Source organism: Hipposideros armiger, unplaced genomic scaffold, assembly GCF_001890085.2.
Source record: "Hipposideros armiger isolate ML-2016 unplaced genomic scaffold, ASM189008v1 scaffold_741, whole genome shotgun sequence".
Lineage (NCBI taxonomy): Eukaryota > Metazoa > Chordata > Mammalia > Chiroptera > Hipposideridae > Hipposideros > Hipposideros armiger.
The window spans coordinates 127,037-146,544 of record NW_017732091.1 but is presented as its reverse complement, the minus strand read 5'-3'; the positions used below and the strand labels follow the sequence as shown (position 1 = coordinate 146,544).

The 19,508-nt window shown below is 49.9% G+C and overlaps 2 protein-coding genes across 2 annotated transcripts in view; both read right to left on the bottom strand.

The window, feature by feature from the left end:
• The window catches only part of PIAS3 (protein inhibitor of activated STAT 3), a 12,870-nt gene extending 9,776 nt beyond the window's left edge, over positions 1-3,094 (bottom strand). The window contains exon 1 of the mRNA XM_019627785.1: positions 2,969-3,094. Coding sequence (XP_019483330.1) covers positions 2,969-3,070 — 102 coding nt within the window. The 5' untranslated portion in view covers positions 3,071-3,094. The remainder of the gene's footprint in view (positions 1-2,968) is intronic.
• ANKRD35 (ankyrin repeat domain 35) lies at positions 2,918-19,117 on the bottom strand. The gene is made up of 14 exons (XM_019627784.1): positions 18,936-19,117; positions 13,333-13,463; positions 12,407-12,495; positions 11,979-12,043; positions 11,099-11,156; positions 10,836-10,906; positions 10,435-10,541; positions 9,110-9,294; positions 8,415-8,452; positions 6,262-8,250; positions 4,641-4,730; positions 4,327-4,392; positions 3,646-3,745; positions 2,918-3,125 (listed from the first exon to the last, which is right to left on the bottom strand). The coding sequence occupies exons 1-13, from the start codon at positions 18,972-18,974 to the stop codon at positions 3,683-3,685; spliced, it is 2,991 nt and encodes a 996-aa protein (XP_019483329.1). The 5' UTR covers positions 18,975-19,117; the 3' UTR covers positions 2,918-3,125; positions 3,646-3,682.
• Between the last annotated feature and the right edge of the window lie 391 nt (positions 19,118-19,508).

The following is a 19,508-nucleotide window of genomic DNA, read 5'->3' as shown; positions in this document are numbered from 1 at the left end:
GGGGAGGAGGTTTTCTTGCCTAAATAGAGCATTTTTCTGCCCCTTTCTGAACTAACTACTTTCCCTCTTCCAAAAGCCTTGGACCTTCCAGAGGCCCCATCCTCAGCCAAGATAATCATTCATATGCAGGTCTCATGAAAGCACCAACTTTAGGGCAGTTTACCCAAATGAGATACCCACACAAACATAGCATTTTATAGTTAGTTGGCTGGGACCTAAATGACAATGTATTTGTTCAATAAATATTTGAATGCTGTTCAGAGATTGTTAGGTGCTTAAGATATAAAAGCCTGGCAGGAGTTCTCAGTCTAGCAACAACGACAAGACAGTTAAACCTATAATCAGCATACAAAGAGAGTGCTTTAACAAATAATATTAATAATTCTCTCATCTAGTTTAAACCTTCATGTAATCCTCCCCTATGAGACCCCACCCAAGCCTTAGGCCTGAAGATGCCAGCCTACCAATATCCCAGGTACCCACTAAACTGCACTACTAAACCCAGCTACTTAGTGGATTTTGTCCTAAGGGAAGATGTCCGCTTTCCCCTGACACTCGGGTTCTTTCCTTGCTCCGTAGCTGCTAGCAATGGTGGGACCTGAAGCTAACTCAAGCTCAAGTACTTGGTCCCTAACCCCAACCATTTGCTCCAACATTTGAGTCTTCATCGGGCCCTGAGCTCATTTTTTTTTCTGTTCATTCCTCTAGATCAAAAGTTACTATGGACTGTTTTGTATCTCCTAGAATGTTCAGTGATTTTGAGGGGAGTAGGATAGAGAGGATTAAAAAAAAGAGACGATGGAACCCTGGGAATGATGAATATGTTCATGATCATGATTGTGAGATGGTTTCATGGGTGTGTATACACATGTCAGAACTTATCAAACTGTACACTTTAAGTTTGTACAGTTCATTGTATGTCAATTATACCTCACTAAAGCTGTAAAAATATAAAAGAAAGTAAACCTCACTTGTTTCCTAGTAATTTCATAAAGGAGGGCTCTCCTTTAATAGTTTGAGTTCTAAGTTCTAGCATCCCTACAGGATGCTAGAAAACTAGGAATCAGGGCACCTGAATCTGATCCTGTGTGCCAGCGAGCTCCATGAGGACAAGAAACTTTTCGGTGCTGTTCACTCTCTATCCCCAGTGCCTGGCACATAGTAGGCTCTTTAAATATCTGTGTAATAAATTAATATTACCAGAAGAAGGAGGGAAACTGCAAATCAGGACCAAGTTCCAAACTGAGGGCATTCAAAGACACAGTCTGAACCCCATCATGACCCACCAAGCTTTACCCAATAACCCCTACATCCGAAGGCTGGGAAGCGACAGGAAAGTGAAACAGGAGTAGTAAACCCTTACCGAAGTCCTATTAAATGGACAGCCCAGGAGAATGGGGGAACATTAGGATTACAGTTACTTTGGGAGAGGTTTATTTATGAAATCAAGGAGAATTTCAGGGCTTGGGTTGTTGGGGTAACAGTTTATGAGGTTGTATAGAGGGGGATTGTTTGGGAAGACCAAAGGCTGGGGCAGGTTCCATTCCTGTGTTAACCTTAACGTCACTGACCATTCCCACAGCTCAGCCATCCTGGGATCAGCTTCCAGGAGTCCGGAGGGAGCCAGAGGCCTGGCTGTCATTACCAAAGCTATTTCCTGACTCATACTTGAACTTAGCCAAGCGATCTCCCCCTCTCTGGACCCTTCTCTTGGCAGTTTCTTCATTCTTCCCACCCTCTATCCCATATGTAATAAGGAATGTAACAGTCCTTTTATATTCTCTGGTACCTCTAAGAGCAGGAAAGAAAAGAGAGGTTCATTCCTCTGACTAGAAATGACTAGAACCTTTTGGATGCTCTTCTTCTGGCAGCTGTACCCCATCTCCCTGTCTTCATCAATCCCTCCGTTCCATTCTCCCAGCCTTAAAGCAGTCCTGTGCCCATCCACACAGCCCTGCAAAGCTGACTCTCGTCTTCTCCTAGGACCTGATTAACACAGCTGCTCTTTTTCTGGCCAAAACCTGGAGCCAGACTCTGCAGCCCTTGTGTGGCCCCCTGTCTTCCAAGACAGCCCCTCCCCACTCTTCTCTCAACCCAGTTGAGTCTCTTTACTGCCAAACTATGGCTGGCTGACCCAGCATAACCCAGCAGGGGGCGGGCTAAGAGAAGGAATGGGGAGTGATCAAAGTTCCAGATGTTGGAGGGCTTCACTGCCTCTTTCTCACCTAATAGTCTAGGGGTTGGACAGACAGAAAAGGGAGGAGACCCATGCGAAGTGGCCAAGAGACATACTTTTTTTTCAATCTGAGAACAGAACTGGAGGGAAGAAGCCACCTCTGAATGTCCCATCATCCCTTTTCCAGACTTTTCATCCCTCTTTGCACCAGGAGCAAAGAACACTGACCATGTGTTTCAAATCTAAACACACAGTGATGACAGAATATTTTAGATTGCACACCTCAAAATCCAAGATTCTCAAGCTCTCCTCCTTAAAAAAAATAGTGGGCTCGGGAGTCCCAAGGCAGAAAAAAAATGATTCGAGCTGTGTCAGTTGGTAAGAGACAGATCTTAAGAGAAAGACAGATCTAAGAGAAAGAGAAAGGAAGAGTATCCATACCCATTTTCACAGAGGGCTGTTTTTCAAATTTTTGACCCATTAGTGAACGTGTTTTGACCAATATTTTTTCAGTGGAGTATCATAGCAGAGAACAGACCAGAATAGAAATAGTAAGGGTGCATACTATTTCAGGTATGTACACACAGGATGTAAAATGTATTTCTTACTAGGGATCATAATCAAGGTTTGAAAGCTGCTGACTTATGGGGCCGTTTGTCAAAATGGCCATTGATCAAAAAGGAATGAAAAAGATTCTTTCCCCCACTCCTTTTTAAACAGAAAAAAGTGATGACAACTCAGTACCATCCTGCCTCCTGCTTTATTTTCCATAGAGCTGGCTTCCATCCATACCTCCTTTCTGGTTGCATCCATGCTGATTCCAGAGTTCAGGTTCTCAGGTCTGGGGTTCATAATGTCAGGTGAAGCCCCACCCACATCATCCCTAGTGGCCATCCCCTCACCCACTGCAGCCTGATGGAGCCTCTGGCAACCAGGATGCTCTTACTCCCTGAAAGAAGAAATCCAAACATGAAATGCACACACTTTCATATCTTCAATCTCCTCCCACCCATGCCAAGATGCTAAAGGGGAACCTCATCTATCTGGACTGGAAAAGATGGCCTCCAGTATACGGGTGGGGAGAAGAATGGGGAATGGCTATTCTTTGAACGAATGGTGTGGGAGTGAAGGAGATTCTGGAATGCGTAGAGCCCCGCCCCAGGAAACGATGCTGTACCACCATCCCACCAGCACTGTTCATGGGTATTTCGCTACCCCAGACTTTAGAAGAGTCATTCAGCTCCTCTTTCCAGTCTCCATCCCATGTCAGCTCCTGACACCCTACCTGCTCACTGATTCCTGACTCCACCCAGTGATTCCCCATATGTGGCTTCTCAATTAACCTCACCTCAAATGCCCTATGCTGCACAGGGCTCCCCAAAAGGAGACTCCAATTCTCATCCTTAAGCCTCCTTTCCCAAGTCCTTTCTCCAAGCTGCCTCCTTCATCACCCTCAACCCCCGACTCACAAGGGAGAAGCCCTGGACCCCTGAGGGCCAGGCTGCCTCACTCCTTCTGCTTGCTGAGGATTCGTAGCAGGATATTGTACACATCTTGTTCCATGTAGCCCTGTAGGTGGCAGGAAAGAAAGAAAAGGAGATGAAGTACAGAAAATGGGCAGAGACAGGTGAGGAAGAGTCTCTGTGGTATGGTGGAATGCTGTTTGCTAATTATGAGCCCTCACAGTATTTAACTTTTCCATGGCTGTTCCCTAATCTTTACAAGGAAGATAATGATGTCTGCTTTCCAGGATTGCCGTGAGGGTTACAACTATGGATATGAACAGAGCGCCTGGTGTACCATAAGTCTTTGGTTCTTTGTAGTTATTGTTCCTCATAAAGAGGCAAGCCACCCACCTCTTCTTTCTCGGTGAGGGATAAGCTGGCTCAGGAGGGAACTGAGAAAGGGCATAAGGGACAGGAAAAGGCCTGACAAATAGACCGGAGAGTTGAAAGGGAGGGGCAAACACCTCTTCCCCTCACATTCATGCACAACTTCTCTTGATCTACCTCATAAGATCCAGAGACCCGGCCCTAGAATATCTAAATTCCAGCTTTCTGAGAAATGGCAAGTATGCGCAGGTAAGAGAAGGGACCCCAGCTGCCACAGCCCCTCCCCAGCTCTCCGTCTCTCCCTCCCACCATGCTCACCTGAGCAGCATTCAGCAGACGGCTCCTGTAGGTGGAGATGATCTCCTCATGGCTCTTCCGGCAATCCTGGGAGTAAGCATCCATGGCGGTTATGTGCCTACCCTCCCACATTCACCCTGATCCCCCAAGTATGAGGAACAATAAAATGAAGTGGTCAGCTGAGCCAGGTAGGCTCCCTGGACCCATCACTGGCCCGGCCTGGACCACCGCCCGGCCAGGCCTCTACAATTCCCAGAATCTCTCCTACATGCACATCCCTTCCACTGTCCACCCTCTACTCTAGCGGTGTCCATTTCCCTGAGGGCCAAACATACCTGCAGCAGCAGGGCAAAGCGAGCATTTTCTCCCCGAACTGTTAGGACTTCCTCTGAAAGCTGCTCCAGCCTCTTCAACAATTCCTCGATCTGAGGCCAAAACGAAAGAAAGGGAACCAGTGAGACCCACGTCACTTCCCACCCCACCAGCACCCAGGGTCAGGGTCAACTTCCTTTTATTGGGTACTTAATATGTGCCAGATACTTTTACACACCTTGTCTTGTTTAATACTCAAAATGGCTCTACTTCGGTCCTGAGAAGAACTATGCTTCTCTGAGGGAAGTACTATCATTCACATTTTGTAGATAAGGAGCCTGAGCTAAGTGCTTTGTCAAAATCACATGGCGAGCAAGTGAGGAAATCATGATTTGGACCAAGGTCTCAGAATTCATGGTCTATGCCCTCAGCTCTGTACGGGATTCTGACATACTTCTGACTGCTGACCCCTCAGGAAAACAGAGATGAGTGTTTGTGGTTTGTGAGGCTGAGGCACAAATGTGGTTAATGATAACTAGCCGTGTTGGGAATGGTGGTAATAAGAATAATAAAAATAGCCAACTTTGATTGAGTACTTACCACTTCTGAAAAATTATTCTGAGTATTTAAATACAATATCTTATTTACTTTAATCCTCATGACAATCCTATTATTATCCTCATTTCATAGATGAAAAAACTGCGGCTTAGAGGCTCAGAGCTCAACCAAGATCAATCAGTAGGTTTTGAAATTGAAATTCAAACCCAGACGATCTCAGTCCGGAGTCCACTAAACTATTTTCTTCTGACCATTAGTTCTCTTTCATCTTCTCCTTCAACACCAACACAGAACCCCTCCTTTAATGATCCCCGCCCCACACTGATTCCTATTCTGTATAACATTCCTCCTATTTTTAGGCATTCCATATTATCTAAAACATATACTCCTATACTTTTTAATCATTCTAAATTTGATCATGTACACAAATATTAATAAGAAGTCTGAAGCCATTCATTTCACAGGTAGTTCTAGACTTCCTAAATTCATTTGTAAATTGATTTTTTTGAGAATTCATAAAACATGTCGACTAGAAACACGTAGACGGACACTCACTTTTGGAGCAATCAGCAAGAAACTCAGATATCTAACACTGTGGTGTTCAAACTTTTTTTCTTTGCATTGCAGCCCCCTTTGTCAATGGGAACCTTTTGTAGAAGCTGATGGAAGTGGGAGGGGAGAAGAGAGGCTATAGCCTAGTGAACTTTCATTCATCCATCAGCCCTTGAGTCACCTCCTCAGAACCCTAGCAAAACCACAGCAACCCACCACATTATCAGACCTCTTCTCAGGCTAATAATACACAATTAAGTCAAAATGCTAATAAACCATATACTCTACCAGTGGTACCTCTGACCACACCTCTTGTGAAAAGTTTAATAAGGTAAGCCCCCTTCTCTCTTCTATTTATACCTCGCCTCTAATCTGAACCCCAAACCACCTCAGGGCCAGAGAACATAGTGTGGTCCTTGCAGATGATTTTTTGGGGGTATTAATCTGACAAGCCAAAGGTAGATGCAAGTTAACAAACGCCTAAATACAGAGAAGCCTTCCCCACTGCTCCCCACCGCTGCCTGGCCTGTTCACCTTGGCCTCCTTGTCCCTGGAAGCTTCCAGGAGATGCTCCATCTCGTCTTGCATCAGCTCCACTGTTTTCTCAAACTGCTCAGAGCGCCTACGCATCTCGCAGGCCTGACGCTCCTGCTGGGCGGCCCTGGCGGTCAGGTCCCCGTTCCTGCGCCGCTCCTCGGCCAGGGCCTCCCGCAGCCGGCCCATTTCCCTGCAGGCGGTGTTATACTTCTCCAGCAGAGCCTTCAGCTCCTGGCCCCAAGCCTGGGCCTGGGCCACCAGCGAGCCCCGAGTTTTCTCGTGCTGCCGCAGGCTGGCTGCCTCCCGGGCCCTCAGCTCAGTCACTTCCTCGGTGGCCTGGTAGAGCAGCTTCTTCAGCTTCCCGATCTCCTGGCTCTTCCCGCTCATCGTGGCCTGAACGGCCCGCAGTTCTTCCTCCAGCTTCCCCAGGTCTTGCTCCAAAGCGGCCACTTGGGGGGATGCTGGGGCCGTCGAGGCGCCTGGTTCCGCACATAGGGCGGGGGACCCCCGCAGCCGCTGGTTTTCCTCCTCCAGCCGAGCCAGCACCTGTTGGCCCTCGCGGTGCCTGGCCACCAGGGTCCTGATGCAGGCCTGCAGCTCCGCCAGGGGCTCGGCCTCCGTGCCCCGGGCGCTCCCCTTGCTCACCAGGTCTGCAGGCAGGCAATCCCACAAACCTCGGAGGCCACTGCTCTGGGAAGCCAGGCGCCTTCGCAGCTTCTCGGTGGCCTCCTTCTCCACGGCCAGTTCATCTGTCAGCAGCCCCACACTCTGTCGCAACTGCTGGAGCTGGACCTGCGCCTCGGGCTTGGGCACAAACTCGCGCTGCAGCCGCTGGCTCAGGGACTGCAGCTCTCCCTGCAACCGCTGCCGCTCCTTCCCCAGATCCCCCAGCTCCTCCAGCAAGTTGCTGTTGCTCCGTCTGAGTGCTGACACCTCCTTCTCCAGCGGTGCCTTGGCCAGGCTTCCTCCTGGCACCTGTTCCCCATCAGGGGCCCCTAGAGGCTCCCCCCGGGCCCCAGGAGCCTTTTTCTCCCTCACTTCAGCCTCTTTGGCAATGGTTTCTGGGCCTGCTTTTGGAGCTCCCTTTCTGGGCGCCTGGGCAGGAGCCTCAGGTTTTCCATGTAGTCCTGCCTTTGCCCGATCCAGCCTCACCAGCACCTGCTCCAACCTGGCCTCCATCTTTTCCCAGGCAGCCGCTGCAGCCTCAGCCCGGGGCGTCCCCAGAGCTCCCTCCAGGGCCGGGCTGGACAAAGCCCCCCGGGCAGCATCCTTTTCTCGCCACACCGCAGCCAGCTCCTCCCTCAGTTGTAGCAGGAACTGGTTCATGGCTGTTATGCCCACTGGCTCAGCCGCTGTGCCTGTTGGTTCAGCCCCCGGGGTCTGGGGCCTCTCCTTCTGGCCAGCAAAGGCCTGTCCACTGTCGGTGGTCAGTTGCTGACCTGTGACTTTCCCTACGGTCTCGGACCTTGGGCTCTGGGGTGGCCCCTGTTCTTCTGGTTGGAACCTTCCATGGGCTTCATGATGGATCTCGTCTGGGGCTGAATCCTCAGCCTCCTTGGGAGCTGCTGGGTTTGCTGTGGCCGCGGCTGCTGCCTGCTGCTGCTTCTTTAGCTCTTGTATGTGCTCAGCCAGCAGGTCCAGGGGACAGCCCTGCTCCATACCATCTCCTCCAGGACGGAGACTAGAGTCCTGCCCTCCTGGAGCACTGGGCTCTTGGGGTAGCAGGAGCCCTAGCTCCTGTACCTGCTCTCGAATCTGGCTCTCCAGGCCCACATAGGCTGCAGCTTGAGCCTTACACTCTTCTGTCTTTCGCACCAGCTCCTGCTCCAACTGAGAAACTTTCCTCTGCTCCTTTTCATACTTCCACCTCCACTCCTCTGAGCATGGGTCTTCATCCTCCCCCTCCTCCTCCTCCTGCTCCTCCTCAGGCTCTGCTTTCCATGAGCTCTTAGGTGGAGAGCCCACCTGAGGCTCAGATAGAGAGGCCTAGGTAGAAAACAGAACAGTGAAGTAAAGCCAGGCAGCTCTCCTCGCCCCAGGAGGGCCTTTCGTCTCTTAGACTGTCTTGACACCCCATAGATCATTGTCTGGGAGAGACCCCAGTGGGGTGGCCTGGGGTGGATCAGAAGGGGAGGCACTTAGGGTCTTACCTGAGATGTAGCATCCGGGTGTTGAACTAGCCCATGACCTATACAAAAAGACATGGGGAAAATGAGGGCGGAGACAGGTCCCATGTGCTTCTGGCCCACACTGTGTCTTCAGACTCTCTGAGAGGAGTGTCATAACCCCTCAGTGTCATAACCTTTACCACACATGTCTTCCTGGTGCCGGAAGCCACCCCTGTTCAACGGGTCCCTCGCTGTCCTGCCACCTTGGTTCCCTATCCCAGAGATGTGCCATCCCATTCATTCTGTTTGCCCACTTATTGGACACTGTGCCAGGTGCTGTTATAGGCACCAGGACATCAATGGTGAGCAAAACAGAAGTGGCCTATCATCTGAGGGGGATGTCGCTGAGGGGGATGACTCTCCCACTAGGGGAGAGAGAGATTGAGCAGCAAGTCGCTCAAAGAGATGTATAATTATAACTCAGAAATGCCAGCCGGGGTCCTAGCGAGAGCTGCCTTCTGTGACAGACATGGCTGCATTAGGAACTTGGCTATCATGCTTTGGGGAATTTGGGATTGTCTCATGGTAGCAGCAATAAATAAGTACATGCTCCACCAAAGTGACAATTATTTGTCAGAGGGGCCGTTTCCAAGGAAACAAATGGGATTCTGAGAAGCGTCTTTGATTCTAAGGCTGTCAAGGAGAGTCTTGAAGTTCCAAAAGGGACCTGGCTTTACCTCTCCGCCGTCTTCGGTTCAGAGCCTGCCGCAGCAGCCCCCAGAGCTCCTTGTCTTGTGTGAGCAGACTGTAGTACAGAGCGTCATGCCCCATGCTGTCCACCGCCCCCACGTCGGCTCCATGGCTCAGGAGCAGTTCAGCCACCTCAGCACTGCCTTTCTCACAGGCCAGGATCAGAGCCGATCTGTGGGTTGGGACAAATCTGAGCATAGGCTTTCCCGGTGAAATCCAGGGGTCCTGGTGGCAGAAATTCCACTCACAGGGTCAGCTGTCACTCAGTGTGGGCAGGAGAACCACAGACCAACACGAGCTAATGACAAAGCATTCGGTCAGACCATAACTTTTCAAATGTCATTCCTTGGAGCTGCAGCATCAGAAAGCAGGGGGCCAATTGGAAGGGCTCCATTTTCCTCTGCTGTATATATTAAGGTCCTGCACATATTCTTTATTGGAAACAAAGGATTCCATTGCTCAGAAGATGGTCGTTTGAAAACCAGTAAATTAAACTAATGCGTCTAGAGGCATTGATTCTACTTCCAGAGTCATCTATGCTAGGATGATGGTGGTAGCAGCAGCTGAATAAAACAGTGTAAGGGGACCGGCCGAGTGGCTCACTTGGTTAAGAGTTGGCTTAAGAGCGCAAGCTCTAAGCAGTAGGGCCGCCGGTTTGAGTCCCACATGGGTCAGTGACGCTGCACCCAAGCTGAGCTGTCACTGAGCTGCCAACAGGTGGCAGGATGGCTCAACTGGTGCAACAACAAGACTGCGTGTTCGATGGTGGCTACACCCACCCGCAACTAAGACTGAACTAGGCACCTTGAACTGAGCTGCCGCCCGGATGGCTCAGTGGATACAGCGTGCGCTATCAACAACAAGGCTGCTGGTTCAACTCCCGCATGGGATGGTGGCTACACCACCCGCAACTAAGATTGAACACAGCACCTTGAGCTTAGAGGCCACGAGCTGCTGACGAGCAGCCAGGTGGTGACCAGCGCCCTCCACAACGAAGATTGAAGAACAACAACTTGGCCGGTCCCCTTCCCCAATTCCCCAACACTGTTCCCCTCCCCCAATTCCCCAATAAAATCTTTTTAAGAAAAAAAAAAGTGTAAGGAAAACTTCCTCAGCTCCCCAAGAGGGAAATAGTGAAGCAGCAGGCAGAGCTCTTCTGAATCACTGTTCGAAAGAAAGGAGACCAAGAACACAGAGACCAAGCTGCCTTCCTACACACACACACACACACACACACACACACACACACACACACTTTGCACTGTGGCTCCTTCCTAGGTTGGTCAGGGTCTGGATGTGGGGGAAGGCTCACTTGTCATCCTTGTCTGTGACATTAACTCGGGCGCCTCTCTGCAGTAGCTGTGAGCAGATAGCTGCGTGACCACCCAGCGAGGCAATCATCAAGGGTGTACGTCCATCCTGCACAGATTGTGGGAAGGGGGTGCATGAGAAGCCAGGGGGAGCAAGGGCTTTGACACAATCCTACCAACTTTCCTCTCCCCACACCTCTCCAGAATAAAAGCCCATATCCTGGGGCGAAATACTCCTTTTCAAAGAGTTAGAAGCAATCCTCTCTGAGAGGAGGAGGAGGAGCAGGAGGAGGAGGAAGAAGAGGTGGCACAAACCCTGGCCATAGAACTTGGCTGATCAAGCTCAGAGCGAGCAGGAGCCTCCCTGTGTAGGGCACTGCCCAGCTGCCCAGCTGCCACTCACGTTATCCAGGACATCCAGGAAGGCTTCGTGGTCACACAGCAGGAGCACACTTGAGGCACAGCCAGAGGAGGCTGGGGAGGGTTGAGGGATGATGGGGTTAAGGGGAAGCAGGAAGGACACCTAGTCAGACCCTGACCCAACATGCCCTCCGGCCATGTTAGCGCTCAGCCCTGGCCTGCCCTTCCCACCAGATGTTATCCTCCCCTCCCTTTCCACCCTATGCTCCCTGCGCCTTTGTTTCTCACCAGTCCCCTGGCACACACCTGCCCAGTGCAACGGACTACGATTTTCTGCATCCACAGCATCTTCATTGGCACCATGCTGCAAAAAGCCACAAAGAGAAGCAGCATGGAGCATGGTGTTAACACCTTCATCCCATACCCACTGTTGGGTCACTGACTTCCACATTGCCATGGGGAGGGGTGGGAGGACCGTGGCTTTGGCCAACTACTAGGCAAGCCCAATTCATTCCTTGCAGATGACAGGCAGCCTTGAATTTCAGCCCTGGTTCTTAAACCTAGGGCCTAAGGAAAATCAGATTATAGAGAAATACACGTGCTAGGGAAAATAACACTTGAGTCCACGACTGGGACTTTAGGATCACAATTGGAAAACTTGGAAAGGGCTGGGAAGAACAAAAGCAGTACAGCCATTTGCCCGATGGCCTGTTGAACTGTGCTTTTTGTACTTTTGGAGACCGACGTATAAATTGTCCACATGTCATTTCACATGTGTATTTCTCTTCGTGCTCCTAGACTACCAACTCCTCACAAACGGACAGTAGGAATTTGGTTTAATTTGAAGACCTCTGCCCTCCTCTGCCTGCCCATCATCACAGCAGTTAGTCTCTGCAGTGGCTCCTCCAATGGCAGAGCTCAGTATATGTCAGTGACTGACAGCCAAGCCGACCCTGGCAACTCTGCTTTATGACCCGCCCCCAAGGACAGCATTAAGCCTGGTGCCTGCACAGAGTAGCTGTTAAATACATGTTCGTGAATCAATGAATAAATGATTACCAGCTCTCTTATTGGGGATGAGAGGGGTATATCTGACCAAGTATTGCTTGTGACTTCAAGACACAGTTAGGAGACTCTGGGTCCACTTTTTCCCTTCACAGAGGTAGCAGCAAGGGGTTGCTCTTACCTGGAGCAGGACCTTGACACATTGTGGCTGGCAGGAGATGGTGGCCAAGTGCAAGGCAGTGCTTCCTGGAAAGAGAAAGAAGGGGAGAGGGAGATGGGTGGCCCCATGCATGCCGATGACTCACTGGGAGGGAAGCAAGAGACGCACAGATAATCAGAGGGAGATTACAGAGAGAAGCTGTCAGCCACATGGGGCCAGAAATTCCTGTTCCCCAAGTGCATGGTACCTGTGATGGAGGTGGGAGTGGGTGAAATGTACCCAGCTTGCAGGGAGGGGGACCCCTGGAAGGATGCTGGCCAGAACTTACGAGGAGAGAAGCGGAGGGCTACAGATGGAACCCCCCCCCCCCGGCACGGCCCGGTACCGGCCCCCACTGCTGCTGTGGAGGGAAAAGCACGCGGCATGGCTCAGGGCTCCGTCTAACTCACCGTCCTCATTCCTGCTGTTGATGTCGGCCCCATTCGCAAGCAGTATGGTCAGACATTCTGTCAGGCCTTTGAAGGCCGCGAGATGAAACCTGCCAGGATCAAGGCCAAGAGGCAGCAGGATGAAGGGACCAGGAGATGAGGAATGGGAGCGTCTTCACAAGCACCGCCTGTTCTGCTCCCTCACCCCAAAGCCAACCCCAAAAGCAGAGAGGGAAGCACCCCTGGCCTGACTTTCTGAGAAAGAGAAGGCTATACGGCCTGCTGTCATAAAATAAGAGGAAGCTGAAAGCAAAGATAGAAACAAGAGCTACAGGTCTCAAACATTCTCAGGCTATTAGGGGTGTCCAAGGAACACATAATTACCTGTCGCTATGAGCACAGGACACTCAGCAGCCTGGAAGCGTCACAGAAAGAGTCACCAGAGCAGAGCAGAGGGCTGGACATTTGAAAGCTGACTTGGGCCCAGACAAAGGGTGCTATCTCCCTTGTCCTAATCACTGCTTTAAATCGTGTGACTCTCCTGGCTACCACTTCATCCTGAATTTCCCAAGCACACACACCCTCCTTGTGCAACGAAGAAATACTCTATTTGGTGTATGTATCAGTTTTCTCTTGGTTTCGTGGGCTTTGGGTCCTTTTGGGAGCAGTTTTGTCCATCTGGGTAGTGAGGTGGGTGAAGCTGAGGGACAATACCTTCTTCCCTCACTGGTGCAGCACTTGATACGTAGCAAAGATTTATTAACACAGAAAGGGTTCTAACAAAAGGACAGCAACTTGTCTGTTCCCATCCCCCAATTCCCCAATAAAAATCTTTAAAAAAAAGGGTTCTAAGGCTGTAGGTAGGCATCACCTGGTCCTCCATCGTATTGGGGTTTGGGGCTTTCACAGGAAACCACATACCAAGGGGCCGGTGGGGACTTACTTACGGGGACTGGCCGTTCGCGTCTAGCTTGGTGGGTCGGGCAGACTTCCTGGAGGCCAGGGCAGCCACGCGTCCCACGTCCCCCCGCTGCACTGCTTCCAGCAGTTTCTGATCACGGCGGTTCCATTTCTCCACCTGGTCCAGAGCCAAAGGTTGTGTGAATACAAGGAATGGGGGTAGAGTGGAGAAAGAAAAGAAGAAGGAGATGGCTAGGAAGATGCCAAGCAAGGGGAAAGGAACATCCCTGAGTTCCTTTCAATGTCCCACAAGGATCTTTTAGTCTTTCTTCGGTGGGCCAGTTAAAGAGTCACCAACTCATATGCCACTGAGAACTGGTGCCCGTGATTGCCAGCCCTGGACCAAAAGGTGCTGGGACTACTGAACTAAAAATCACTTGTGAGTGCTGAATGCAGAGTATTTCAAATGTCTTTTTTTTTTCTTCTCTTATGTGGTGTATATATAAAATAAGGTTAAATAAAAATCAACAAACCATAAGTTCACAATAAAACCCCTCCCATAGTGTATGTAGTACATCTTTCAGGTAATGTTTTGCAGTTGATTCATCCACCATCCTGATATTGACACCTAAAATTCATAGCTAATTGATATGTTACATTCTTTATTTAAATTTTTATTGGGGAACAGTGTTTTTTTTTCCAGGACCCAGCAGCTCCAAGTTGAGTAGTTGTCTTCAATCTAGTTGTGGAGGGCGCAGCTCACAGTGGCCCATGTGGGGATTGAACCGGCAACCTTGGTGTTATGAGCACTGCGCTCTAACCAACTGAACTAACCAGCCGCCCCTTCAAATGACCCTTTAATCATCATTATGATTATTGTTGTGAGGTTGTACAACCTCAGAACAATCCTTGCCTCAGAGCAATCCTTGCCACGAATCCTTTCCCTTTTGCCCTCTAGGTCTTGCTGAAGCAAACCTGAGCCAAACTGACCACTCCTCCCTGGAGTCACACTGCCTCCCACCTTCCCATACTGCTGTGTTTTTTTGTCCCCTGCTATGTGAGGAATCAGGGCACCTAGCTTCAGGTCATAACAAGGAGTCCAAATACCTAGCCATGCTGTCTCTACCTATTGGCGTTGGGCCCCAAAACTGGGAGGAGAAGCACAGAGTTTCTGTTTTCCCACCTCATATCTATGCCCTTTACCTACTTACTCTTCCCCTCCCCTGGCAACTACAGCCAAACAGGCAAAGATCGGTCTCTAGCTAGACCGGAGGAGACAGCACGAGGCGGCTCCCCTGTTCCTCCCTCACCTCCCTTCTCTTTTCCTGGCAGGGAGCAGCTGTCCCAGACAACAGCCACACCTGGGCATGCATTGTTCTATCATTCCAGCTTGCCTTTTGCTGGAGGTGGGGCAATTGCAATAATTAGAAGTATCAGGGTGTGAAAGAGAGAGCTGTGTAAAAACTCCCAGGGCTGAAAGCACAGAAAAGCCTGGTTTGCTCCAGAGGGGGGAAAGAAAAGAAAGAAGGGAGGCAAAATTTTGTGGTAGGGTGAAAAGGGCCCTAGATGAATATTTTGTCGGCAGGCCTGAGTTCAGGGTCCGGTTTAGCTGCTTTCTCAGCTGTGTGACCTAGAGTACACCATTAAATACCTCTAACCCGGTTCCCCATCCATAAAATGTGGGAAATAATAACTACCTCATCATGTTGAATACTAAATGAACTAAAGTATACAAAACCTCTTCATAAACTGTGACGAGCCATACAATTATTGCATGTATGGCATCCTTATAATAAAACAGGAAGTGTGTGTGTGGGGGGGTTGGTGGCTCATTGCATTTTATGAGGTGTCATCTCAACAAGGAAGAGGCCATGGGAGGAGGCGGAAAAAAATAGGGTCCATGGAAGCCAAATAACTCATTGTCAAATACTGTTTACATAGCCAGGACAAATTATTCAGCAAAAACAGAGAAGATTTTGAGTACCCCAACCATAAAATTATCTAGGGTACATGGATTCTGAGGTTACCCTGGTACAACACTGTAATTCCTTATATGCTTTTCAAGTGCTTTTGCAGTTTGCCTCGCGACATCCCTGGAAAGCAGTTAGGGCTGATATTATTTTATCTATTTGACAGAAGAAGTAACTGAAGCACACTGAGGTTAGATAACTGTCCAGAGTCATGACCACAAAATGGTGGGAAAATTGAGATTAGAACCCAGGCAACCTGATGCCCAATCTTGGTTCTCAATGCCAGACCGTACTACTACAGAGCGATGGAAGACAGTTTACTTATTTCCAAATAAACAATCCAAGACTGCCTCCAGGGCAAAGCCACCCACTCTCAGATGCTACTTTCTGCACAAGACTCTCCAAACAGATTAATTCTCAAAGGACAAAATAAGCAAATGACTGCTCCACATACCAACAGGCTGAGATGTAAGAATACATTATCTGATGTCCCTTGGGGGCCAGGTCACCCTCAGAAAAAGCAGAGACCTAGAACGATGCCTTCAGCCCAGGACACTGCCATCAGCTGACGTCAAGGTGAAGTCCTCTGTTTAAAACCCTAAATCTGACACTTTCTATCCTTGTGAATTACACATGTAATGACTTCTCTGAAACTCAGTTTCCTAATAATACAACATCATATAAAGCACCTATAGTACTTTGTCTGTCATATAGACAAAGTACTGTGTCTGTCATATAGTAGGTGCACAATAAATGTTAGTTCCAATCTGCATCCTTCCTAGCCTTGCTGGGCTCATTTTGAATGTTCCTAGGTTTAGAATTAGGAAGGGATCTTGCTCATATCAGCCAACGCTTTACAGCCAGGCTCTATGTATGGATGGTAAAGTGCTTCTTAGCAATGTTGATACTTTTCTTTCCAGCTAGGTAGTTCTAAATCTACCCGATTTACTTCCTATACTCTTGTTATACTAAATAGAATTTAGGAGAGGTGGAAATTCTTCATGACCAAACCTCTGCAGAGCAAGGGTGAAGGAGGACAGGGAGATGCTTCTAAATTCCAAGATCCGGCCATTGCTCCCTCAGCACCTTGGAAAACGGGCACTGGATTACCATCGCAGCCTCAAGGGAGTGATCGCCAAGTTAACCAGCAGACTCAAACACAAGGATAAACTTTGTATTTCTGTAGTCAAGATTAGGGGGGCCTTTGTAGAAGTAATTGCAGCCTCTCTTTATCTCTGGATGTGTGCCTGTAAGCTTTCTATCAAGATGGAGCACACCAACAATAGAGGAAGTGTGGCTACGGCTGTAGGACAGATGAATGGGAATGGAAAAGCTGCCCTGGAGGGACCCGGAGCTGACTCAAAATGTAACTGACATTCCTCAAAGCTGATCCAGTTCCAACTGTTTAAAGCTAGTTTCTGGTTTACTTCCTACGTAGGCAGAATAAGCTAATATGCAAGACACCCTCAAAGGAAGGCATCCTCTACTTGACTAAAATAAAATGAGATTATAAGAGCTGGGTTCTTGTTTGTTTGTTGAATTGCCTATATGCTGGGTAACTTCGATCAATTTTTAAACAATCGCTGATCTTTCAGTCCTCATCTCAATTTGAGAGTGCAGGGCTCTGGCCCTGGACGCAGGGATGGGAGTGGGGATGGGCTGGGGCAAACTTCCGTATGACTGGGAAGCTGGGCTTTGGGAGTGGCCAGGAAGGTTGTCACACTATTTCTTTGATAAACTGGGTCCGGAGTGGTTAGCTACTCAGGGAGTGGAGAAATTTTTCATAAGAAGTATGGGGAAGTTTTATGAGGAAACAATATGCAGCTGAAACTGGCCTACTTTCAAGCTCTTTGCAATCCTATCCTATCTTTCCAGCTGGATAATTATAAATCCACCCAATTTACTTCGTGTAATCTTGTTGTACTAAGAAGAGCTTAGACTAGGAGGAGATTCTTCATAGCCAAAGCTTTGCAGAGCTGGGGTAAAGAAGGACAGACGAATGCTTTCCAATTCTCACATTCAGGCCATTGCTCACCCCAGCATCTTGGAAACGAGGCACTGACCAAGGACTGGAGAATCAGGAAGAACGAAATAGTTTCCCCATTCCTAAGGAGCAGGCAGACTCACAAACATGAAAGGGAAGGCCTACTTGGAGGACTCTCAGTAACAAGAAGAGTCCATGCAAATGAGAAAGTCATTATGAATTAAGACAGAGTCTGGGTAGCCTCTGTTTCTGGTACCTATGGCAGTTCACTCAGTGAATGCCTTTTGGTTGGCTAATCAATGTGTGGAAACTAAGTGGAGAAGCCAATGTAAGTGGGACAAGAACAGGCCTCAACAGAGTTCCTGTTCTTGCCTCATAGCTCGCTTCCAGGCTTCTGTGGCCTGCCCATGCAGAGGGCGCTAAGCATGCTCATGTTTGCTTATGAATGACATCACTAAGGCAGGTTAGGCTAAGCAGTATTGCTACTGGTAGTTGGCAATTTCACTTCTAAATGAGCCACAATTCCAATCTCCACAGAACATGTCATCTCCAGATTGAGGGGTGGGGGGTGGGGTGTCTCTCTATAAGAGATCTTCAGAGAAGAAGCTATTCCCTCCCTGAGCCACCACCTTCTGGAATCTTCTTCCGTATGTTTTGTTCTGGGAGAACATGGGGAGGAGAGTGACTTCTACTGGGAACTTTCAGAGTATACCCACTCTTCTCCCCTCACATCACCTTTCCCCAACTCAGTCAAAGGAAGCAGAGAGTACAAGCCCTAAACAACGGGGTGAGGGTTTAGCATGAAGGAAGAGTCTGGGGAGAAGCGGGCAGAGGGCCTTGACTGGCCCCAGAACCTGTCTGATGAGCAGACACTGCAGTGAACTGGCCAGGGTGGATTCTGCAGGCAACTTACCCATTTCCTTGGGGAGCAGCCAGGCAACTGTGCCTCTGCTGGCAGTGCCTGTCAAGCTGGCGAGGTTGCAAGATTAACCCACAGAGGGCAGGCAGAAGGAGGTCCGGGCAAAGCGGGGGAAAGTGGGACTGAAGAACCATTGGCCAGAGAGGGGCAGAGGTGGAAGGGGAGAACAGGAGAAGGCGGTTGTTGTGGGAGCACCAGTTAGAAAGAGGTTTGGAGTGATGCCTGAGAGCCAGCGGTAATGATGAGAGAATGGGAGTGGGGTGAGATGGGGGCAGGGATAGAGAAGACTATGAAGAAGGGCTGGGGGAAGGCACTGGGCTAGGAGTCTTTGCTGGGCTGATAGGAAACAGCAAGGATAGGGCCATATGGGAGGGTAGGGCTGTGAGGATAAGACAGGGCTGGAAAATGGGACCGTGGGGGTATGACTTGGGAGACAGAATGGAATTTGGGGTTAAGCAGGGGCTGGGGAGAGGGCAGAGGCCTGAGGGTGGTTCAGTACCGGGAGACAGCAAAAGTAGAGAACATGGGGCTGCAGGAAACATCAGAAGTTGGGGACAAGAAAAAGCCAAGGGAAAGGACCTTGGAGAAATCAGAGGTTAGTCAGAAGCTGGATTTTGAGGAAGGCAGGCTGGCGAGCTGCATTGCGGGAGAGGATAGAGCTGGAAAGCCACCAAAGAGAAAAGGCAATGGTGCATAGAGATGGGATTCTTGACTTCTGTCACCACCGGGCTTGGACCCCAGCCCCATGCCCATCTTCCCAGATATGCTGGCACCTACCGCCACCTGTGAGTTGGAGCAGGAGAAGATGCGCTTCATGGCCGATGCCAGGGCCAGGGCCACGGGGGGACGGGGACGCGCGGAGAGCGGAGCCAAAGGTTCCCAAACCCACTGAACTCGGTTGCGGCTCTGCAAGAGAGAGCTGTCAAAAGTAGAGCTGGACCCGCCCTAGGACCCGCCCCGCTCAGAGACAAGAACCTAAGGAGTGGGCTTAAAACTCCGCCCCTGGCCCTCCCCTTCTCCACCGTTGCAGAGGCAAAAAGCCGGCGGTCTCCAGCTGCCACAGGCGATCGATCTCAAACCCCGCCCTCCCCAACCGAACCCGCCCCGAGCTCCAACCGCCTCAATCGCCGCAAGAACCCGGCGGTCTCAAACTGAAACCCCGCCCCTGGCCCCGCCCCCCGCAGGTCCAGGCTGTGGCTCCGCCCCAAGCCCCGCCTCATCCCCGCCCCTCCAAGCACCGCTGCAGGAGGCGAGCAGATGCCCGCTTCTCCACTTGCGCGGGGCTCTGGACAACTGTCGCGTTTCACCATTGGTGACGACGCTTTCATTATATCCAGAAACCTTTGGCCT

What these genes read in the sequence shown, in the direction of transcription:
- ANKRD35 (XM_019627784.1), bottom strand. Translation starts at nt 18,974, where the DNA reads ATGAAGCGCATCTTCTCCTGCTCCAACTCACAGGTGGCG. An exon ending in GCTCCAACTCACAGGTGGCG is followed by an intron (nt 13,464 to 18,935) that starts GTAGGTGCCAGC and finishes GCTCTGGACCAG; the next exon opens with GTGGAGAAATGGAACCGCCG. An exon ending in GTGTCAAGGTCCTGCTCCAG is followed by an intron (nt 11,157 to 11,978) that starts GTAAGAGCAACC and finishes GGCTTTTTGCAG; the next exon opens with CATGGTGCCAATGAAGATGC.